Raw genomic sequence first — 24,513 nt, forward strand, 5'->3', positions numbered from 1 at the left:
ACACACACAGAACAGGTGGATTACGGAAATTTAGTGCTGCTTAACACATGGCTGAGATGCAGCATGCTTTGACCGAGGAGAGCTGAGGAGGAAACAACCATAAACGGACACCATCAGAATGAAGGTAGGGTCCCTTTCTCTGTCCTGTCCTCAAAAAAAAAAAACAAACAAACCAGTATTTAACAGTGATTGGTCGTCATAACCCATGACTACCTGCATGTGGGCTCTCTGTCTGTGCAATATCAGCTTTGTATGCTGTGATTCCTGCAAAGTGTAGCAGATTGCTGAGGCGGCTGCTGTGTTTATAAGTATGATGATTGTAGCCATAATGCTGCTGCTCTTCCCAAGAATTAATGTGTTTCTTGTCTTGAAAATATTTCCTTCAGATTTGCATTTAGCAACGCTGCAGCTCTTAAACCTACTCGGTAAACCTCAGCAGGCTGCAGAGGCCCGGCCATGTCAGGGATTTTCCTCTGCAAATCCCAGTGAGGAGGCTCCTGGAGAGGCTAAACCACTTACTGCAGCTCTGTCCGCGCAGCCTGCTGCTTCTGCCAATTACTGCTCTCACTTACATTGAGTGGTGGAAAGTAAAACAAAACGCTTGGACAAAAACACATCTGTTGATGCGTCCCCTTTTAAAAGAGTGCGTACATGTGATATTGCTCGCTGCTCACTGTGGATTGAGGATATAAAGTCAAGGTTTATGCCACAAATTGGTGGATAATTGCAAGTTCTTTAAAAAAAAAAAAAAAAAAAAGGAGGTCATTGTGTGCAGGGAAGCAGTGGGACAGTGACCCACTATGAGATGGAAAAGAGGCAGCGACGACCTACCTTCTGCAGCCCTTTCCCCCCAGTGCAACCTGAAAAAGCTTGTTAAATATTATTGTTATTGTTAATTCATTTAATTGTACAATGAGATTTTTTTTAATGAATTTTATCTCCCTAAATTCAAATTCAAAAGGTATTTTGTCCAAAAAATATCAAAAGTAGACTTTGAAACACATCAAGTGTAATATACAAGTAATTTTACAATGTGAAACTGCTCATTTGGTCATTAAAACCCCCAAATTCCAAGAGACAATACCAAGAAGATGAGCTCTGTGCCTCAAGACTGTGTTGGAAGTCCAGTGCAGGACCGTTCACCTGTTTTCTGCATTTACAAGCCAATACCAAAACCAAACCTCAGCTGATTAATGGACCACAGGGGGGAGCTCAAGTCCTGACAAAAGACACCAACACACATGCAACTCAGCTCTTCTGAAATACTCTGTGAAGGAAGATGAAGGAGAGGCCCTGCAGCGTGCCGAGCTTCCATCTGCAAACACTAGATGGCAGCACTGCTGTGTAATAATCATACGTGCAAACTGATTGCCCTGTCGTCCACATTAGGCAGCCATTCATCAAGAGGATTATTAGTTATTATCCATTATCAAGAGATACGTTTGGATTAGTGAACATAATCCTGGAATTATAATCCAGATTATCTCTAGGAGGTTTGATCAAATTTGAAGTGGATGGTTCCTCTTTACACAAGATATTTCCAAGGAGGGTATCATTTATTTAGACCAAATGCAGAACAGACTTTTTACATCCCATTACAAATAGTTGTATTTGCTTCTGTGATGTAATTTCGTTAAATCTTGACTTTTTTTTTTTGCACTTAACTACTAGCCCCTTTTCAATACAGCACAACACAATACAACTTTCTTATCGTGGTAATACGCATTTGACTACACCTTTGCAGGATTCTACATTAAGTCATAGAACATTAAAAATAGAAATAATGTAGAACATGCACAAATTATGTAAACAAAAATGAAAGTACAGCAAAACAAAAAACAATAAAACTACTGTTTCATGGTACTAGGGATGAAGGACCTCTTGTAAACATTCTCTCTTGTTTGGGGCATCTTAAAATTCCTCTGTGAATACATTTCCAGTTTTTGGCCTTCAAAGACTGCAGTGCCTTTCCTTTATTGTATCAACCACTTTTTGAGTCACACCTCATCCAAATATGGTTTTGAACATGGTGTTTTGGATCAGTTTTGTGGTTACGAGCTAATGAAAGTTTCTCCTGCTCGTGTGGATCCATCTCAGGGTAATCCATCTCTCACTGTGTGGCAGAAATTACAGTTATTCTACCAAGGGATTCTGGAAAATGGAGGCAAGTCTTTTATTTTCACTTCAGCCATGTAATCACTCACGCATTTTGAACGATGCATTGTTGGCAATGTATGTTACAACACAATCTTTGCTTTATCTATGCTTTTCTCTGCTTTTTTTCTTTGTCTAGACAAGAGGACAGACAGCTGGCCGCTGGTCTACTCTCCTGTGCCAATCAGCTGTGTCTTTCTGTGCTACCTGGTCATTATATGGGTGGGGCCAAAGCTGATGGCGAAAAGGCAGCCGGTCAACCTTAAACCCGTCCTGATAGTTTACAACTTTGCCATGGTCTGCCTGTCTGCATACATGTTCTATGAGGTACTGCTGTGCTGTAAGTGGGAACTTTTGTAAGGGATAGATGGGAAGCTGGATACTATAGCAGCTGAACAACCAGATCCTGAAAAACCTAAATCACCCAAGCTGGTATGGAAGTTTGAGAAGCTTTAACATATGGACCGAAAACAGGCGCAAAAAGACGTAGAATCAACAAAGAGTTCAAATGTTGACATTTGTTCATTAAAGCTGCCATCGTCAATATTTTTTTTGATAACAATGAACCGAATCACTAAGTGTAATGTGAAAGGGGTCGCTCATAGCGACGAACCCACTGAGAGTAATCGCCCAACTCTGCAATTCACCTCATCTCTACAGAGCTTTAAAGCATCTTTCAACACATTGTTGTGGTTTGCGACCCACAACTTTATTGTTTTGGTTCACTCTCACCGCTCGCGCAATGTTGTTTTCGGCATCAGCAGCGAGCTGTAGAAGGTGAAAACGCTGTAAAAACCCACTGTACACCACCTGCCCAGCACCACATGGCAGACAGACAAAGTTAGCCTCTAGCTGATGAATGTAGTAGCGCATTTAGCAGCTAAAGAGCTAGCTGTAGAGTGAATATTGGACTTACATTTTCCAGGTGGTATAAATGGGCTACAGTTTGCTAACAACATCAACTTAAATTCAGGTTTATTTCAGGTTTAATGAAAATTCAAAATCCCCCTTAGCTGTGAGGTCAGACCAATGTAAATCTCAGGGGATACCACAGTATTCATGTGCCCTGTCCATTGTGGGAGTCATCGGTGAAGCAGGAAGTGAAACTGCCAATTTGTGTGTGTGAGACAAAATGGGATGGGATGAAAAGCAGCTTTTGTCTTTCCAGTTCGCAGCCTCTTCTTGGTTGGCTAGATACAGCCTGCGGTGCCAGCCAGTCGACTACAGCAACAGCCCACTGGCCATGAGGGTAAATCTTTTTATTACCACCTACTTTATGAAACCATTTCTAGATAAAGCTCCCCTCTGGAATTTGTTTTATGCGTCCATCCGCACAGGTTTTGGCGGACTAGAACTTGATGACTTGCTTGTTCTTCTTGAAACAATGTGAAATACATTTTGATAAATAAATAACACATTTCCCACCCTGTTGGACAGATGGCTAAAGTGTGCTGGTGGTTCTACTTCTCCAAAGTTATAGAGCTCAGTGACACTGTGAGTATGAAAGGAGTGAAAAGAAGTTCAGATAGCCTTTTGTTATTTTAAACTCACAAAGTATTTACAGCGACTCCCGAATAAAGTGTATTTCTGTACCTGCCGTGCTTCCATATATAACACATGGCCGCACGATCTTAAAGTATGCCTGCCTTTGTGTTTGTGTGCTTCAGATGTTTTTCATCCTGAGGAAGAAGAACAGTCAGCTGACCTTCCTCCATGTCTACCATCACGCCACCATGATCTTCAACTGGTGGGCCGGGGTTAAATATGTGGCCGGCGGCCAGTGTGAGTATCGCGCCAACCTACCAGCCCAGTCTCACAAAAATGTCATGAAGACTCAACACATTGTGCAAACGATTTACAGGAGAACACACACACACACACACTGACGCGTATGCTCTAGCGCATTATATTATGTGATACTCATTCTGTATATCTGTCCACAGCTTTCCTGATTGGTCTGATCAACTCCCTGGTCCATGTAGTGATGTATCTGTACTACGGCCTGGCAGCTTTGGGACCGAGCATGTCCAAATACCTCTGGTGGAAACACTACCTCACCTCCCTGCAGCTGGTCAGCATTTGCCTGTGTGTGTGTGTGTGTGTGTGTGAATGTGTAATTGTGTGTGTAGCTCAGTGACATTCATTCCTACATTCACTTTGCCTCAGCTTTCCATTCGTCATCCTTTCTACTTTTATTCACTTATCACATGCCGATTGCTATAAATGAAGCACTTTACTATGTTAATTTGTCTCGGATCACCTCTTTGGGTAATTTTGGTCATCATTTTTTCTTTTAGGTTTTTTTGCATAATTCACTTTGGATGCTTGTTAAGCAAAGGGAGACTGCAGTTCTACCTGTATCCTAAAGATATAGCCAACTTTTTGCCTCTGATTATTCATGTTTGAATAAAATATATCACTTTCAGCACCCGGTATGTGAAATTATGATGTTGCCAGTATTGTAGGACATTAACAAGTCTTTCTATCTCTATAAAAAGACATATCCAAGAATGTTCAGAAAGCTTGGAGGGTTCAACTTTGACGAGCCTAACATGAGGCCCCCCCTGCTTGGTTCGTCATCGTTCCGACCGACTGTTGGCATAAATAGACGGATTAGCAGCACTGATGCTCCTCAATTAACCACTGGACCATCTGCTTTCTACTTATAGCGCTGATGAGGAGACAATGCATCCTGTAGGGTTTCTTTTTCTTCTATATGGCTGCAGCATATATATATAGGTCAGTGTGGTGGCTGAGCTGCCATTATGTAACAATAATTGTGCTGACCTTAGAGGTGACCCCCAAGCCTTCATTAACAGTTGGTTTCACAATTTGGTGAGTTGGTGGTTGAGTTGATTGGGGATATTTGAGTTTGTATTTCTGAGAGTGTATGGGGGGGTTTCTTTTGTGTTTTTGAGAGGTAATTACTAAACACACTGGAAGAGGAGGTGTGTGTGGAGCGGGCAGGATAGATACCCAACGTCCATTATGTTCACTCATACACACAACTCCTGCTGAGCCATGAATATTACAGTGGATCTATGAAGCATATGGGTATAGACCAGTGTGTCAAATTCTTGCTATTTTAGTTTATTGTTATTATTATTTCAGGTCTTGTCAGAACTAACGCGCACAGTCTGTTTTCTCTAGGTTGCCAGGTTTGTCTGTGTCCACCAGTACTTGCGCTGTATTTCATTAATGTCTCTCTCAGTTTCTGGCCACTCAAAGTGCTCAGATAAGCTGCCACTTACTATTGCCTGACTCTCTCACTTATTTCTCCTGTCTGTCTGTCTGCCCCCCCCCCCCCCCAGCTCCAGTTTTTCATAATAACCATCCACACCACCTACAACCTGTTTGCTGACTGCGACTTCCCTGACTCCATGAACGTGGTTGTGCTGGCCTACTCTCTCAGCCTCATCGCTCTCTTCAGTAACTTCTACTACCACAGCTACCTCCCCAAGAAGAAGGGCAAGAAGACGTAGGGAGAGAGGCGGAGAGAGACATCAGGTGTATATGATAGGTGTGAGGAAAACGAGAAGAGAGCGGAGATGAAAGGATTTGGAAACAGGAAGCTAGCGCAGAAAGAGCAAAGGAGAGATGACGGAGGGGATACAAAAAGCTATTTCTGCTCGTTTGTTATGTTAATGACTTCATGTTTATTAGGTTATGGTAATGACAGCTTTTGTTCTTGTGTGTACAATTGCATTAACATATGTATGAGAACCTATATAATGACATCTGAAAACTGAGAAGTGCAGCGTATTCATGTTTGTGATAAAACGAAACATTTTTCATGCGTTGCGAATGATTTGTGCCTTGAACACACACTCGTAGGCTTGACTATACGTATGAGGGCCCTCCATTTACCGCACCCATTCATTCCTTCTGGTCATTAATCCAGTACAAAACCACAAACACACTCAACGCACATTAACCCTTGTTTCATCACTCCCTTCCCCCAGCTGCTAATAGATCTAATCTAATCACCCTTCGAGTCACTTTATTCTTCTCCCACACCCATTGGCTGGCAGTCACAGCCAATCAACTGTTGGCCGCCATTAGCTCTGTATCCTCCCCTTTTTAGATCCCCTCCCCAGTTTCGAGCATTTAATCCCTCTTACCAACGGGGGGAACCCCAGTCCACCCCACAATCCCCCCAGCTCCATCTGTCATGGTGTAGAAGTATAATTGCCTGAGTCTGGCGTTCCCATCCGCTCCCCCTTGTGGACGGAAATGAAAGAACTATTAGAGGAGCGAGTGACTTAACCATATCTTACCTCCCTTACATTATATTTCCCCTGCCATCATCACTTATTCCCATTCTGTTCACTATCTGTTCCGCTACTTTTATCTCCCGCAGCATATTGCTTTTTGACTGTCCTCTGTTCCAAACTCAACATGGGGGCCGGTCAACATAACAGAACACCACATGAAAAAGCACTTTGAAGTGACTAAATCAAAGTTAGTTAGACTAACACCCATCAGCACAACCTGGCAGCTTTAGAAAGCCCAGAGGATTTGCCCCTTTACATGTGAGTTTTTCAAAGCAACATGAAACAACTTACAAAGGAAACGCACGCCCAACTTGTGGTTTCAAAACTGGGCATTTTAACATGGCAAGGCTATCACTTGGACAATAGTGCGTTCCAGACTGACCGCCGAAATGAAATCACAACTTCTTTGACACTTGAAAGGGGACCTTTCTCGCGGCGGACATTTTTAAATGTCACAGCAAGAAAAGTAACTAATAACATTAATGATGACAGCGTGCCAGTAACGTGCTTCGCTTCCTGGCCTCGGTGCACTTTCCCATAGGCATGGCTTCCTGGACACTTGCAATGCAAAAGGGAAAATGATTAATGTTAGTTACACCTGTGCATTTCCTCCAGGCTCCATTGTATAGGTATATATAGGTATGCTGTAAACTGCAATTCAAAATCTATTTGCGTCAAAGTAACGCACAGATCTCTGAATGAACTCTTCACTGTTCAACATGGCGGTAGAGTTCGGAAGCTACCTTTTAATTGGATCCCATGCCTGCTCATTCCTGCACTGGTCGACCATTAGAGACCGCAAGACTGCAAGCTGGCAAACAGGGATTTAAACAATGCAGCTTTTATTTGCCAGTGTCGAATGAGGGAACAAGGGGGGGGGGGGGGCTTCAACACATTTGTTAGGCCTCAAGGATACTCATTTTGCTGAGAAAACTACTACAGATTGTGCATGCTTTCTTTATCGGTAGATGAGAAGCTCTTCTGAAAGCTATGTGATGTCTGACACTTGGCTGACATCACACGGTAAGCTTTTTCCAGACTGTGTGTGTGTGTGTGTGTGTGTGTATGTGTGTGTGTGTGTGTGTGTGTGTGTGTGTGTGTGTATCACATACACCGTGCGTCCAGTACTAAAATAACACAGAACACACTTGTGTAGCATTAGAAACCATATTTTGCTGCTGGCAAGTACTTAATCTGCTCTCCATCTCAACACAAGTGTGATACAAGCACACACACACACACACACACACACACACACACACACACAGCTCACAGCTGATTGCCAGAAGCCCATTTAAAGAGTGATGTCCCTCAGCCTCACTGCAGGCACAGCTCCAGGTTGATTACTGCTGAGTGCCGTGCAGCTCAGGCATGACTGACTTTCTGGCACGCAGTCGCTTTGATCAACTTAACGGTTTTGCAACCAGGTGATGGGTTTCATCTTGAGTGTTTAGTGAGTTACGGCGCTTTTTGAGATGATGCCAAGCTTGCTACAGGTGTCACCTAAGCATTTACGCTTTTCACTGACTGTTTGACATGACTGAATAACTTTTGCTCGGCCGTGCTGAGTATGTGCTTGAATCTGTGTTTCCTGAATATTGTTTGTGAATAACTTTGAGTCGGTCTCCTTGGTAACAGTGTTAGACGGTGTTTGGGCTGCGGTCAGCCAGAGGCAGACTGTAATTAATAATCAGGTTAGAGGGGGAAAGATATTGAAGCGCTCTTGATGCTGCTGCTGACTTCCTAGCCAGCGAGAGGGACAGAGATACACACTCACACACGCACACATGCGCGCGCACACACACACACACACATAATTGTTGATGGTGAGAGAGGTTTGGGAATAAGAGGCTGAGAAGTGTGCTTGAAGGTGAGCCATCGGGTTGTTTCATACAATGAGGGTTAACAAGAGGCTGCAGCAATCTCGCCGTGATGGACTACAGGCAAGCTAGTGTTAATCAGCCAACCAACCAGCTAGTAGCTCCCTGTCAAGTGTGTGTGTGTGTCTGTGTGTGTGTGTCTGTGTGTGTGTGTGTGTGTGTGTAATTAAGCATGCATTTCTAAGTAGTCACCAATACAGACTCTTGGACAAGAGAAGGTCTTTTTCCCCTCTCGCTACATTTTGAACCTCAAGTATAAATCATATGTGCTAAAAAAAAAAGAAAGAATCTATCATCACTTGTGAATGTGCATGTGTCCTTGTGTTTCTTTGTTTTCAACAAGGGAAGCCCCATCTGTTGGTGACTTCTTCCCCATTTATGGACAATGGGATGAACCCAGTGCCACCTGTATCTGCGTTATCGCAGCTACATGGGGGATGTGTCATTTGTCTTGACAGGCAGATAGCTTGATTTATGGCTTTTATTGTTTGTTGTGGGTCAGACAATCTCGGGCACAAAGAGGTTTGTTTCAGCAGGGCTCAAGTCCCACTGGGTATTATCCCATTTGATTCATATTTGCATGGATCTGATTCTGTAAATTTGCCCTCTTAGCCCAAATTGATTTCTGGTACAGCTGTCAATTTTTAGCCATCCTAGCGGAGTGGCCCCACGGATGGCAATGGTCCACCAATTTGGTCCAGACTGAAATAACTGAAAAACAGTACTATGGATTCCCATGACATTTTGTACACACATGCATGGTTCCCTATTGGATGAATCCTAATGATCCTCTGACTTTACCTCTAGTGCCACCATGAGGTTAACATTTTTGTTTCAGAGTAAAATATTTCAGATGGATTATCACGAAATTTGCTACATATATTCAAGGTCCCTTTAGGTCCATCTAGCACCATCACCATTATCTTGGTTTGTGACTAAATACCTGCAAAATGAACAGCATTCCCATCGGCCTCCGCTGTATGTTGTGTTTGCTAATCAGCATGCGAAATGCTAAACTACGATGGTGAACATGGGTAAACATTATACATGCTAAACAGCGGACAATCACGACATGACTGAGAGGCAATGTGAGGAAGCATTTCAGAGTCAACACCATAATAGTGTATAAAGGCAAATGAACACGACATAATTTCCATTATGCGGTTTACGATAAGCTGCGTGGGTTGCATGTTAGTTCAAATTCCTGGTGTCAGGTGTGTTGACTGATTAATATTCTATGAACACAGGAAATTAATGAAGTCAAAACCGGGCCAGAGTGTGAACAGTCTTCTGTTACATGGCAATTCACTCAAAACATCACAAATCCCTCACTGGTGGTTGCTGATGCTGATTGCTCCAGAATGAAACCTTTTGCATTGACGTCAGCAGCCAGAATAAAAAGAACTCTAACATGTTTCTTGGGTCATTACCCATTGTACTTTCTTTGTCTGTGTATTTCCAGCAAACACAGCAGGTCAAATCACGGGCTTCAAAATGAAAATTACTATCTTTGGCACCAGAAACCCAACATTACAAGCTACTTGAAAGCCTTCAACCAATCACTAAACCAATCACCGTGACAAAGCTGTGATCCTGTTCTCCGAGCACATCTGTTCCCATTCATACCTAAAAAGTACAGAATCTTCTCCTATTTCATTTGCAAACTTTTAATCAGACGTTTACAGCTGCAGGAGGTGAGTGTCGCACATAATCTGCCACATAGCAGCAAATTCAGCCTTGACCTTTTCACTCACTCAGTTTCACAATGCTCCTATCTATGGCCAGGTAAAACAACACGGCTTATCTTGCCTCTAAAGCCTCTAAACTTGTATTGAACGTAATTTAGATTGATCCATTCCATCAAGAATTCTGTTGATAAAAAATCAGTGATGTATACAACTGCATCATCAACCTCTGACATACAACTATAACTCTCTTTGCATGTGCTTTGCAGCTACATTTCAATCAGGAGCCAGTCTACCTTACAGCACAGTAACCCTGGCCTCTTTCATACCTTAAGCATGTCATATATCTTTTTGCAGTGTGAGCTTTGAGGTGGCTATGGCAACTGCATGACCCGTTTTTCACTTGTGCACCAGTGTTGTTAGCCGACCTTCTTGTTCTCAGTCCTCAGTGAGACTTGGCAGGTCACATTGACAAAGTCCAAAATGTGGACATTGTCTGGGACAGACTGGAAGGGGCAGTGGTCTTAGTCAAGTACATACGAGAGATGAGCATATGTAGCCCACAGAGGGTCACGATGGGGATTTTGTTTTGGGGGGGGGGGGTGCTTTTTGTCACAACAAAGACAATTTATTCTGAGTGAATACAAAAGTATTGCAAGGGTGTTTGTTTCATTGGTCTTTCTGAAGCTATGATGTTGAAAACACATTCTTGGATCCCTACGTCCAGTCTTCATGATGAACTGGTCTGAGCACATCCAGGATCTATATTGAAGGCCCCCACGATTGAATTCCTGGCAATTTCAGACAACAGTGTTTCAATCTTGCAATAGAAGTAATACTCCATACTCTGTGGAGATCAGCTGATATTAAAAGGTAACTAAAACCATCCAAACATCCGGTCATTGACATACTCTCAAATGTATTACAACCCTCTTTGTTCTCTGTTCAGCCCAGCCTTCACCTCTTTACATTATTTAAAGCACCAAGGTATTTCTTGACCCCCCCCCCCCCCCCCCCCCCCTTTCTTCTCCTCTTTCCTTGTACTTTTTGTCTTTGCTCTACTTGCCCTTCATCTACTCTGCTGATCTGCTCACTCCTCTCCTCTTCTTGCCTCATCTCTCCTCTCACCCCTCGTATATATGCTGGTCTACTTTCTTCTTTCCCTCTCAACTCTAAACTCTTTGCCTGTCTTTCACTTCGTCTCCGCGCTCCCCTCCCTCGTCTCTTTCCCGCCCATCCTTTCCTCTCATCTCCCTCGCCCCCTTCCTTCCTCCTCCTCCCCTCCTTGCCGCCGCCCCTCCTCTCGCCACTTCGGTTCGCCCTCTGATGATTGCCGAGCACATTTCATTTGACATGAAGACAAAGGGCTGAGTACACATGTGGTTTCTCTGCAAGTCCTGTGTAATATGAAATATTAATGCAGGCATAATTTGGCTCCCTGGATGAGGGGCGGAGGTGGGGGTGGTGGGGGCTTCGTAATCACCAGTGACTGCCATTTCCTTCCCCAAAGGATGGCAAGGCTGTCAGGATGGATTGAGAAACCGTAAAGATAACAACAACAGAATGCTTACTGTTGGCGGCTACCGTGGCCTATTTCTGTCTCTGTGTTTAATGGTTATATTGGCTCATCGCCCGAGTTAGTGAGGCAGCTCTTCCTGTCAGGCTTTTCAAAGTTAAAGGCGCTATGTGCAGCATTTTTCAGCCATCAACATTCTTGGTCAAATTAATTGTGATAGACAGGGATAATTACCATAAACACTTGGAAGCCTCTCCTGCACACCAGTGGTATTTCTAGTCCTGTGTCTCATATTTGCTGCAAAGAAGATGTTTCTACTTGTTCTGCTTTCCTTTTTTGCTTTCCATCTATGACTTAGATTATTCTACCATATGCTTAAACTAATCTAATCTGTGGTGTAAAGCATTCGATTCAATTTCACTAAAAATCTGACCTGAATGCAGCGCAGCGGTCAGTGGAAGCCGCTGACATTCTCTCTTACAAAGTCTGCGAGGTCCGAAACACTTTCTTTAGGTTATCACACATTCTGTTATGAGAGAGCACAAAAATCCAAAGGCTGGTGGTGGAAAGTAACTGAGTACATTTAGTACTGTGCTGTGCTCAAGTATAACTTTACATACTAGCATTTCGATTAAATGCTACGTACTTCCACACCCGCACATTTCAGAAGGAACGCTTTTTATACAAATTCTACACACATTTTACACTCAAAACATATGATCATTGACTGAAATGTGATCCACTGTTATAGATCAAACCGCCCACCAGTATGCGGTGGCAAAGTCGTTGAATTAGCTTCACTTGACCAGCTACAGCATTAAAGTGCGGCTTTCACATCTGTGCATCTTTGATAATAATCCAGTAATATGATGTATCATAATGTATCACACCATTCTGCATAAGGAGTACTTTTAGTTTTGATGCTCAAGCGGGGGGGGACAAGCTGTGAATATAACATATACATATTATCACCTTAAAAGCAGAATGAGTGGGATTATTCTAAAACTACCCACTAGAAGTTTGTGGCGGTGTCTGTATCTGCATACACCCTGCCCTCTGCCTGTATTTTCTCATTTTGCTGTATTGGGGACGTTTCTGGGCGTCTACCTGTGGGCAGTGGGCGTGTAGCCCCCGGCCAATAACAGCGCGCAGGGTGTGAGGACGGGACTCGTGACTCTGAAGCGTAGCGGCTAGGTGCCAGATCGTAAGCATGCATCCCAGCATGCGCTTCTGGTATCGTTGAGCCGGGGGGGGGGGGGGGGGGGGGGGGCTCGAGCCAACTTTGAATGTTACACACTGCAACAGACAAAAACGTCATATTTTGTTTTCCAGGAAGAAAACATGATTGGATTGTGACATAAGAATACAAAGAAAAAGTTTTTTTGTATTTTTTTTGTTTTGTTAGGTAGGTGCACGATATGACCGGGGATGTGATCTAAAAGGGAATTTTTCATTTTGTCATGTTTTTATGCGTATTCATGTAATTATTCAATATCGAAGTAGTCTGTGTGAGTATACAGTAATTATTCAATATCGAAGTAGTCTGTGTGAGTATACAGGAGTGTCTGTCTAAAGCTGCATCTTCCATACCATTACCCATCTCCCTATACAACATAGCACAAAACTTTTGCATCAAAGCCAAGCACACACACACACACACACACACACACACACACACACACACACACATTTTTCTCATGGGAACCGGCTTCTTGTGCCCTCCCTTTCCCTCTGTCAATATCTCCCTCTCTTACGTATATATACAAACACACACACACACACACACACACACACACACACACACACACACACACACACACACACAAACTCATGCTGGGTGACACCATGGGCATGCACAGACAAGGTCACAATTTGTCTTTCACATGTTTAATTCTCTCTCTATATATTTTTTCTCTCTTCCTTTCACACTCACTCACACACAGACCGACACACACATCTCTCTCACACACACACACACATAAACACACACACACACACACCCACATAGGCTACAGTTGCATCACTAGTGAATTACCATGCCGTTCCGCGTTATTAAACATGACACTCGGCCCAGATAATGGAGCCTTTCTTCATCTCAATTTGGAAGGCTAATCTTATTGCTTTGATTAGCAGCAGCTTCATTTGCATATCAAGGCCTCCCCTCTTTTAATTCCTCCATCGCAAATCCCCTCTTTATAGCTGTAGATAAAAGGAATCTATCTATATGTATCTTTCTTTAGAATCTTTTCTTCCTTCCCCCTCTTCTCCTCTCTTGTTCTCCGTTAACTCCTTGTTCATGTTCTTGTGTTTTTTTTTCTTTTCTTATTTTTCGTAGTCATCGTCAGCTCAGCTTAGTCGTCTGTATTTCCCTCCTTCTTCACATATATCGAAAGATGCCTGTCATAAAACGAGAAGAGTGAAAGCGTGACTTGTTGTCCAGTAGGATTCACACTCTGGGAAATAAGAGATCAAAAAAGGGAATGTTTCAGCAAATGTTTAGATTACAGCCTGCTATTAAAGTGTAACCACAAGGTTACAACATCGACAATAAACTTCAGCGACTGTACTTTGCTCACTATTCACTGGCTGCGAATGGTTAGATTTGGTTTGACCTTGAGAGAAAATAAACAAAAATAAAGAGAGAGAGAGAGAGAGAGAGAGAGAGTGAGAGAGAGAGAGAGAGAGAGAATGCTAATTATTTGTTTAGTCCAGGACATTCTCCGTAAAATCTAATTCTGGTGGCAGGAGAAACAATTGCATGATTATTTTGACATATGGATAACGTAATGATATTGCTTCTCCCTAGATCTGATCACAGACAGACTTGAATTATGCAGTATTTCTCGGCCTGGACCAAACACTACACCACCCCATAACCCACTAAGATGACTCTCACTACACAATGGGGATTTATGCATGCAATTCCTTTGCCTGGTACAGCGTTTTGCTCTGCACATGTGGCAGATACAGTATGGTCTAAATGTGCATGCGGTAAGCTGTGGTGTAGCGGTAAGTAAAAAGGTGGTGATGTCCAGGCGGTGATCATCTTACAGTAATGTAAGACCAGCGATCACTGCAAATTGAAAGTCAGTTGCACCCTTGAAAAAGCATTGCTACCCCATATGATGTACAATATACAGTATATCATTAACGTTTATCTCTGAATTGCAAGTTGTATAAATCAAGTTGAAACTAATTAGTATCCAAATACGTGCCTAAAGGCGGGGCGGAGAGCTCAGTATGTGATAAAAAAACGAACCAATTTTCCTCTATCCCGAGCCACATCTCAGCAACATCACTGTATACGCACAATATCTGCGCCTTTTTCTCATCAAACAATTGCATTGCAATAAAGACGATATAAAGGTGTGGGTGCAGCCAGCAGTTTAACACTGGCTCATGAAAGTAAAAAAAAAAAACAACATAAGAGAAAAAGTCCATTCAAAATATGAACTAATATCATTCACACCATTTAATATTTTCATTTGTTTGCAGTCTGGTGACACATTATGTCTGCTACCTCACACTAGTGGTAGGTCATACCACACAAACGTTGGCAAGAATGATTAAAAGCCGCTAATGTAGGAGAGGGTGTTATTTATGAGGTGAATGCATAATTATTAGGCTACTGAATACTGAATATATTTTCATTGCCAATGAATGATATGCCAAACCAAAAAGTACCATATTTGCCCCAAAATGTAGTGGATAGAAGTACAAAGCAGCGCCACTTACTTTACGCCAGTAAAATACAAGTACCTCAAAATTGCAAGTGAGTACAGCACTTACAGTAAATGTACATTCCACCACTGCCTACCTCCAACTCAATATACTGTAGATGCAGATGTTCTTCTTTGTGAAAGTTGTCTCAATTATTAATTTACAACAAGGTGCACTAGAAAGGAAAACCCGTGGAAACTTCATGTGGTAGCTTGAATATTGTGCAGAGAGTGCTGCATCATCAAGTATATGCTGGAAGGCCAAACGCAAGAGAGTCAAAGGTCAGCCTGAGCCCAATGTCATGTCACGTTGTAGAACACAATTCATCCAGCGGATGTAAAAAAAAAAAAAAAAAAAGAAATATGAAGATGCTGCAGTGGAGGGGGTGGGGGGGTTACATGTTAAATGTGATGAGAAGTGGGTTTTTTAAACTGCATTTGTGCACTTCAGCACTCTGACCTTGTGTGTGTGTGTGTGTGTGTGTGAGTGCGAGAGAGACAGTAAAAAGAGAGAGACAGATAGTGGGTGTCTTTTATAGGATGTTGGCCAATATGATGTTTTATGTATCTATAAAGAGCTCCAAGGCCATGTTGACTTTTCATGGTTTAGAAACACTATCTGTGGTCGGTGAAAACGGCTGCATTGTCTGAGATCGAAGTTAAGTGCAGCATCAAAAGCTTTTACCTATTCAGTTTGTCGGAATTGAAAGCCCAGAGGTGCTTCAGCCATGTAGTCACCGTAATGGACAATTTTCAGCCACCATTGTGTACGAGCAACATTATACTGTAATGCTGTTAACAGTGTGACCGTGTTCTGGGTTCTTCCTCAAAGGAAGACTTAAGAAGTGCTTGTTTTTGTCTCCAGTTTGCTGTTTTTATCTCATTTTGCTGCTACAAATCTTCAATCATCCGTCGGGAAGAACATTACTGCCAGACATTCCAAGGCATTCCAATTCATCTGGAAAACACCTTGATAGGTATCAGAATATTAATCTCACAAAATTAAGATAAATGCATAGGTAGTACATGTACATAAACACATGCACAAGGCGTGGCCAAGATAAAATATTTGGGAAAATATTCTGTTGGACCCCTATTAACCCCCATAAACCCACAAACATGGAACATAGCGTCAGTTCCAGCAGAGCACTGAAACTGACTTGCATCAGTTGATTGGCGCCAGCTGCTTCATTCATGCCTCAAAATCACTGGCTGCTTGGCTACCAGCTGACTCGTGACGTCCAATCATACGAACCTGTCACTACTATCCACCGCGTATGGATGTTGATGCTGACATTTTTGGCCGATCAGGTAGTCACGCAATATACCCGATTCCAGATCCAGTAATTCAAGAAATCTTACCATATTTGATGACACTGATTATAAGAAATCAAATGCTTCCAAAAGCATAATGTAGTCAATCCCACATTTATGTAGCTTGTCAGTCAGTCACATACTCTCAGAAGCGGTCGAAAGGATTTTCTCTTGACAGTTGGCATTTTTCAAATGTCTTTTTGAGCTCCTCATCCTCTGTGACAGCGGCAGTTAAACATATTACACATATTAAAACATATTACACGATCAGGAACTCCTGTTGGTTGAACTGGGCTTCATTAACACTTTCAGGAGCTGACTGACTCAAAAGGCTAAAAACTAAAAGGCGCACTATAAACCGACTTGAAGACATTCGCTAGCCCAGCAACAATAAGGTTGCCAACCAGCACACAGACGTTGGAATAACGTCAGTTAGTTTGTGGTCAATAAAAGCCATAAAAAGACCAAAACAAACAATGGATCCTATTAACATACATCGTCTGTTTAGCCAAAACCTGACTTACCTTAATCCTCTGCGCCATAGAGCTCCATTGTTGCCCAGAAATGATTAAAAACACACTTAAAGGCCGCACCATCACACCGGGCGACATGTCCCTTTATTATGGTGAACATGGGCACTGTGATTTATTATGGGTCTAATCCACATGGTGCTCGAAATACTTAATATAATAATATAATACCAAATCTGCAACAAATAGTCCTCAACAAATGCACTACTTACTCTTGTTTGAGCAACGCTGGGCCAAAAGCTACAATGCCCACCTGTTTTGGGAAATTTCTTTGCCTTTTTACAAAATGAAAGTATATATTTATGACCCACAGATTTATGTCCTCAGTAGGAACACGGGGGCATGGGGCTGAGTGCCGCAGACAGAGTAGGGAAGTCAGAACGTTTTACACATTGTTGGTTTTGGTCTTTGAATGTCACCAGCCTGATCCTTTAAACACAATCCTAATCCAGCCTTTGATTAACTTTTTATAGCAACAGAATCATTAAACTTGCACAAATGTAGAAGTTATAAAGTAGTGAAAGGACTCTTATCACGTTTCATCATATTCTGGCGTTTTTTCAATGCCAGCATATAAATGAAGACCTTGAATGAGCACATGATGATCTTTTCACAGATCGGGCCGTTCACAATGGAAGATAAACGACTTCAAATAGACGGATTGTATTTTGAAACAAAGCTCTTTATTTGATTTTAGACTCTGCAGCAGTAAAAGCGGAGGGTGCGACCATAAAGCCATTGCAGGAGAGTTCATTGACCTGGAGGTGAGCTACCAGCTCGCCCCGATGAGCAGTCAGCATTTTTACTCACTGCTTGGGAACTCCATAAACGCCCGTTTATGCAGGTTATTGCCCTCTCCCTCGTAGCCTATTGTAGTCATCATCTCCAGCTCTAATTGCTCTCTGGTGTCATCACATGCAGATGAGGGAGGTGGCGAGAGGCGTACAGTATATAAACAGGGAGCAGTCTCAGTTTCGGTACCTTGCTTTTCCCTCAGCTTGCCTCAGCATCTCTGCTCTCGCGCCTCCACCCACCAAAACACCTACAAAAATGGCCTTCGCCGGAAGATGGGAAACTGAGACCCAGGAGGGATACGAAGACTTCTGCAAACTGCTCGGTGAGATAGACTCAATCTAAAACCCTTCTCAGACAAACTGCCCTTCGCCTATCCTCTGATTTTCTGGACTCATTTGGGCGATCATAACCTCACACTGCTCTTCTTTGCCCCCGCTGCAGGTATCCCTGATGACATCATTGAGAAGGGCCGTGACTACAAGCTGATCACTGAGGTCACTCAGAGCGGCAACGACTTCACCTGGACCCAGATCTACCCCACAAACGCCAAGGTCACCAACAAGTTCACCGTCGGCAAGGAGTGCGACATGGAGACCATCGGAGGAAAGAAATTCAAGGTAGGACACAAATCCAGAGCTTGAAGTTGCAGCCTTGCAGGTGCAGAAATATGAATCCACAACGGCGATTGTAAAGCCAGCAGACAGGCAAGTCTGATTATAACCGGTGTCTTTTCAGGCCACGGTGTGCATGGAGGGAGGCAAGCTGAGCGTGGCCTTCCCCAACTACCACCACACCTCCGAGATCAGCGGCGGCAAGCTCGTCGAGGTAAACACACTAAGGCTTTTAGTGCTGAGAACCGAGCGTGACGACAGCAGTTATTACATTGAACACCCCCCGCGGATTATTATAGACGTTAATGTTACCTCTCTTCAGCAAGCAGGGGATAGGCATTTGCTAACGAGCAAAACTGTCTCAAACATAGAGTTGAAAGTGAAAATGAGACTCAAAAAGTGATAAAAGAGTGGCTCTTTTTAATGGATTTTGTGAGTGAAAATATTTCAGTATGTTTAATGACTGTCTTCTACTGTGGATGTATCAGTCACAAGCTAACACGCGCATAGTTATTACCAGTGACAAGTGTTTTGGGAGCTATTACAGTCACCATTTACATTTTTCTTCCACAGTTTGCGATCAGACGCACGACAACCTCTTTTGATGATATCCACTGAAGTATAACAAGACACTGGGATGAAATGTCCCTTGTTTTAATAATCCACCACTCTTTCCATCTCTCTCTAGACCTCCAAAGCCGGCTCTGTAGTGCTGAAGAGAACCAGCAAGAAGATCTAACTGCTGACTGACCTTTGCCCCTTTAAACAGTTACAATGGAGACCTCAGGACTACAGTTAATAAACTAAGAATATGAACATAAACCTGCGTGTCCGTCTATACTTTCTCGTGTGTGTGTGTCCTATTGTAGCACCACACTTTTAAGGATAATGTGTGATTTTTAGACATGAAAAGCTTCTCTTTGAAATATGAGAGTTTATGCAAGAATCAGGGGAAAGGCTTTTGATTAATGCCACAGCTTAAAGGGAGTAGATGGAGCCAGCTTTGCAGGGATTGGCAACAGTATCAGCGCGAGACTGCTATTAAAATGTTTCTGACTGTTTCTGTTTCTGAAATATGCTTAACTCAAATGAGTTAACCTATGAATAGGGCTGCAACGGTTCCCTATGTAAGTTTGCAACATGTAAGAGAGTGAAAAAGACGTTTCATGTCAGATGTTTCACGTTTCATGTCACTTAAATAACCAAATCACAGATGTCCTGCACAATCATCCATAAACGGTCAATGCCAAAGAGCTCATGAATATGCTGACGTTTGTAAGGAGCCTTTGCTGGACTATCAATGAATCAAAGATGGCAAAAAAAAAAATAAAAAAGCTCAGATATCAAAGTTGAGGGCAAAAAAACGCATTGCTGCTTATAGGTGGAGTGTGGGTTCCAGTGGTGGCACTCGGGGAGAGCCCCAACCTTCACCATTCGACCAAAGAACTGCTGATTATAATAAATATATAGAATTGGAGGTAGGCCTATATATTATAAAATGCAGTGATATGTGGTGGTGTGCGTTTTATATGTCATCTGTGTTTTTTAATCAGAGGGCAGAGCTTTATTTCATGATCCCACCAGGCATGGGTGATGGGATGTGTAGCGACCAGGTACACAAGGTGGAGGACTCAATAGCACGACTCTGACTCCGGTAGGGTGCAAGCAAAAAACACAGTATTGACTTTAGACAGGCAGACAGTCAGACAAGACTGATGAATCCAGTAGGGAGTAGGCGGAGGCGTAGTTAAACCAAAGGTGATCCAAAACCCAAAAACCATAAACTTGAGACACTAGGAACAACGCTGGAGCGCTTGACACAGAGGACAAAGACAAACTGGCACAGAAGGAAGGGGGGGGGGCACAGACTAAATAGACCCAGGTGAGAAACTAATGAGGGACAGGTGAAACTGATCAGGGCGAGGCGGGTAATCAGGCTGGCGGGAAACACACGAGGGAAGGAAGTGAAGCGTCTGAAGCGAGAGGACAGGTAAGTAACTACAAAATAAAACAGGAAATGTGCAACAAACAACATGGAACGTGACAAACAGACGGGACAAGACGAGACGAGACGTAACAGGACGCGTAGAAATGTGCACCTTTTTCTATGAATCTCCTCTGCAGACCTTTCACCCCCGTTTATGCAACTTTTTTTTTTTGTGCGCGGCAACCTTTACAAATGCGGCCCTTAGGTGTCTGTGTGACTGGGTGATCAGTGTCCGGACGTCTCTTGTTACTTTGATTCAGTGGGTCACTTGGAGAAACTCCAAACTCTCAACACACCCGTGCTCACGCCCAACACACTGAAAACAGACTTGAGGGGTAAGATCAGACTGTCAGGCTGTTATAAATAGACTCATACATGTCGATGATTAACAAATAAAAAACAAAGTAAAACCTCTACCGCCATAAATGCCAGTGAACATACAGTACGTCCCAGTGAAAAGGTAAAAACAGTTCCCCCTTCCCCCCTCAGCACGCCTCCATCCTGCATCTACGCCCATCTCAAAGACCGCGGAGCCACTGTGCCTTTCATTTCATTACTGGCAGTATGTTGAAAATACAAACTCTCAAACTTTTCTTGGCAACATTGCAGGTGGGAAAATGTTGCCATGCGGGGGATATGTTTCGAAGTCAATACAAAACCACCACAAACCATGTCAAATCAAAATGTGTCACAGGGTTTCTTCCTCTATCTGAGCGCTGCCGTGCTGCAGTGCACTCAGTGCTGCTGCTGCTGCTGCTGGGTGGAAGCTATATCCCAGCAACGCGATTGATTAAAAAGGGAAGTCTCACTTACTGTATATTATCTAGCAAACGTGAGACACGTGTTCATTCTTGATCTTTGACAACTACTGAGAGCATAAAGTTGATTTCCTCGTCTTCACTGATCATCTCTTCTCCTTTTCTGTTTTCCTCTCCCTGTATTTCTTTCTCACTCCTGTACTTTCCTTTTGCCCGCCCAATGTTCCCCCTCTGTGGTCTCTTTTCCCCTTCGCTTCCGTGCGCTCATTCTCGTCTGTCCTCTCTCCCCTCATGTCCTGCCTTTTCCTCGCCTTCTTGTCTCTCCCCACATCTACCCTGTTTCTCTGTGGCTTCCAGCCAAGCAAATAATCAGTTAATTAACCAGCTCAGTCCCAGGATCATTGTAGCAGCTCTCAGAGGAGCACTGGAAAGGCTCTCATGTCTCTAAATTTACAGCTTCATTAAGTGGACCAGAGTAAGGTACAAATCTTTTGAATACAATTGCCAGACTAGAGCCTCAGTGCATGTGTGTGTGTGTGTGCGCTGGCCTTGACTCAATAGCTCCCTAATGAAAACAAAATCTTGTTTTTTTGCCTCTGAGGTGGCGATTGTTTTGGTGCAATAATGAGACGTCCTCTCTTGCCGGCACCGATGCAATCAGGATCTTACACTCCTGGAAAATTAGGGTTGGAAGGCAACAAGCAAGGTGTCATTTGAGCATGTTTGTGTAGCTCGGCGCTGGTGCAATCACTCTGCAATATCACTTCCTTTGTCCTCACAGACAAACAGGCCAAATTAGCTATTTCCAAGGCTACTGTTTCTGATTGGCCAGTCTGCCTCTTTCTGATTGGTCTCCATCAAGGCAACCAGAAGTGGAGAGAAAAATGGCTTGTTAACATCCCCATGTTGTGTTTCTCCTTTCTGTTTTTGTGATCATGTACCCTCGAGCACACTTGGAGCCCAGCCACAAAATGAACTTGCATTCCCCAACTTCTCTTTAAGCTACATGTTAAGCCACACTTTTGCAACTTGTTATTCATAGTGTACAAAAGCACCAGCGTATTTTTGTCTGTCTCAGACTACAGGCATTTTGGGCTGATTTATCCCCAATTCACCCCTCCTGACAATCGGAGGAGAAATCAGGTCTGGGACCTTGGTCAGTGTTTGGCCCAGATTACCTGGTAATGTGAGAGGTTTACAGATCCAGTCTTAAACCTCCTTAAACCTTGCAGACTCATCGAGGTCGCCCCGATCATTTCAAACATGTTACGATATTTAGGAGTTAAAATCCGGATGATTACGTCAGTGCTTTCTGAGCAGGACCACAAGAGCCCATGAAAGGGAAACAGTCCACAAGGAGATGGAAGCTAAACGTCAGTTCTCACTGCAAAGCATTGCAGCAAGTTGTTGCACCACATCAGTCTCATCATCACTTCTGTTTACATCTTGCGCCATTATTTTCCAATCCTGTAGTGTGTGCAGATTTGAGATTAGTTTCTCCTCATATGCGTGTGACACAACCAAGATTTTAAAACTGCTGGAGTTTGAGCCCAGCCTTGGTCATTTCACCTCAGTAAAACTGCAGCTTGTCGAACAAACACTATTCTTAATGTAAGGGTTAGTACTGTCACCTCACAGCTAACCACCTCACCTGGGTCAGATCCACGGAGTGTCTCTGCCTGCTAGGTTTCCTCGGGGTGTTTCCTCCAACAGTCCACAAACGTGCAGGCTGGGTTAATTGGAGCCTCTAAATTGCCCACAGGTGTGACTGTAACAGTAAACGCTTGTCTGCCTGTGTTCGCCTCTGCAGACCTGCACAGGACAAGTGGGTTGATGTTTTACTTGGTTAATTGCAAAGAAACATCCGTTTAACTGGAGGTCTGGTTACCTGCACAATCAATAATACTAGTCTAAATAAAAAATAAAATAGTGTTGGGGGTGTGTCCTCTTTTTGTCCTCAGTTTGTGTTGCTGAAATGAAATCATGAGGATTAGGCACGTGTGTTAATTTAAGAAAAAGACACTACAAATTGAACACTGAGTTACGAGTAAAAGCCCTGCGTTCATTGTTTTGGAAGTAAAACTACATACATTTTATCAGCTTAATTATCAGTGTTGATGCATAAACATGTAAGCAACATTTTAATGTTTTAGTTGGTTGAGGTGGAGCTAATTTGAACTACTTTACATACTGTTTTACACTGGGCAGTTTAATCTGTGATAACATTTTCTGTCTCATATTTTTGTAGGTTACATGTCTCCTTTAATTTAAGCCAATTCAGTGTTTTTTATTATTATTATTATTATTATTATTATTATTATTATTATTATAACGCTCAACAAAAATGTAAACATAGATTTAAAGTGCTGGATTATTAATTTTTTTCTGCATAGAATCCAATGACTCCCTGATCTTAATCCAAATTTGCACATGCTAGCTAGTACTACTTTCTTATAGTGGTCTACATTCTCATTCACACTTATGCACTTATGTTTCTACCAGCAGTAACTTTTACTCTGTACATGTCACTTGTGCTCAGACTTTATATTCATTTCACCAAATGTTGAGACACATTATCTCGTTCTGTACCGGCAGCAGCTTCCTCTGTATTCCTCTGTGAGTGTGACCCACCCCCCCCCCCCCTCCCCAATTTCTTAAAAAAAAAGAAAAACTTGATTTTCTATTTGCTGTCATTGAAGTACCTCTATCTTCCCCCAGCTCCAATTTCAATCACAGGAGCTCAAATCACAGTACTTTGGAGAACGCACTGAATAAAGAGATACAGAGAGACAAGAGAGAAAGTGATTCAGTGGGGATGAGTGAGAGATTGAGACACTAATAAAAACTAGAAACAGCAAGAGAGAGAAAATACTCTGGGTAGGATAATGAAGGGGTGACATACCACAATGTGATTGGCACATTAGGCATTAATAACCTGGAATTACCTGTGATAACCATGGTAACACTGGCAATTTGCTTGAAGTTCTCCTGTCTTGGTGAAAGGTGGTTGGTCCAACCGGATGGAGAACAAAACCAGGGAGTTGTGAGCGCACAGCTCAATTTAGTGTTAATTGCGTGCATTTTCAGTCCATAACTATAGTCTGCGACAAAGAACTCTCACTGTGCTTGCTTCTGCTGCTTCATTGTGGTTGTTCTATCAAAATGAACTCCACACACAAATGGGAATATTTATGCCCACCTTTAAAAGAGATTTCTTTCCCCCACCAAATTTCCCATTTGTGTACGGTTTGCAAAATGGCTTGCACCTGAGACTTAACCCATGTCCACAC

General features: G+C 42.8%; 2 protein-coding genes across 2 annotated transcripts; both read left to right on the plus strand.

Annotated features, from left to right (window-relative positions):
• Positions 1 to 2,061: 2,061 nt before the first annotated feature.
• On the plus strand, positions 2,062 to 5,636 carry elovl8a (ELOVL fatty acid elongase 8a). Its single transcript, XM_070918863.1, has 7 exons — positions 2,062 to 2,164; positions 2,294 to 2,481; positions 3,323 to 3,403; positions 3,592 to 3,648; positions 3,822 to 3,936; positions 4,098 to 4,225; positions 5,466 to 5,636. The coding sequence occupies exons 1-7, from the start codon at positions 2,062 to 2,064 to the stop codon at positions 5,634 to 5,636; spliced, it is 843 nt and encodes a 280-aa protein (XP_070774964.1).
• Positions 5,637 to 17,987: 12,351 nt separating this feature from the next.
• On the plus strand, positions 17,988 to 19,291 carry LOC139296896 (gastrotropin-like). The gene is made up of 4 exons (XM_070919460.1): positions 17,988 to 18,189; positions 18,309 to 18,484; positions 18,603 to 18,692; positions 19,167 to 19,291. The coding sequence occupies exons 1-4, from the start codon at positions 17,988 to 17,990 to the stop codon at positions 19,215 to 19,217; spliced, it is 519 nt and encodes a 172-aa protein (XP_070775561.1). The 3' UTR covers positions 19,218 to 19,291.
• Positions 19,292 to 24,513: the final 5,222 nt, after the last annotated feature.

This window comes from Enoplosus armatus, chromosome 14 (genome assembly GCF_043641665.1).
Source record: "Enoplosus armatus isolate fEnoArm2 chromosome 14, fEnoArm2.hap1, whole genome shotgun sequence".
Lineage (NCBI taxonomy): Eukaryota > Metazoa > Chordata > Actinopteri > Centrarchiformes > Enoplosidae > Enoplosus > Enoplosus armatus.

What these genes read in the sequence shown, in the direction of transcription:
- elovl8a (XM_070918863.1), top strand. Translation starts at nt 2,062, where the DNA reads ATGAAAGTTTCTCCTGCTCGTGTGGATCCATCTCAGGGTAATCCATCT. An exon ending in ATATGTGGCCGGCGGCCAGT is followed by an intron (nt 3,937 to 4,097) that starts GTGAGTATCGCG and finishes ATCTGTCCACAG; the next exon opens with CTTTCCTGATTGGTCTGATC. An exon ending in ACCTCACCTCCCTGCAGCTG is followed by an intron (nt 4,226 to 5,465) that starts GTCAGCATTTGC and finishes CCCCCCCCCCAG; the next exon opens with CTCCAGTTTTTCATAATAAC.
- LOC139296896 (XM_070919460.1), top strand. Translation starts at nt 17,988, where the DNA reads ATGCAGATGAGGGAGGTGGCGAGAGGCGTACAGTATATAAACAGGGAG. An exon ending in AGACTTCTGCAAACTGCTCG is followed by an intron (nt 18,190 to 18,308) that starts GTGAGATAGACT and finishes CCCCCGCTGCAG; the next exon opens with GTATCCCTGATGACATCATT. An exon ending in TCGGAGGAAAGAAATTCAAG is followed by an intron (nt 18,485 to 18,602) that starts GTAGGACACAAA and finishes GTGTCTTTTCAG; the next exon opens with GCCACGGTGTGCATGGAGGG.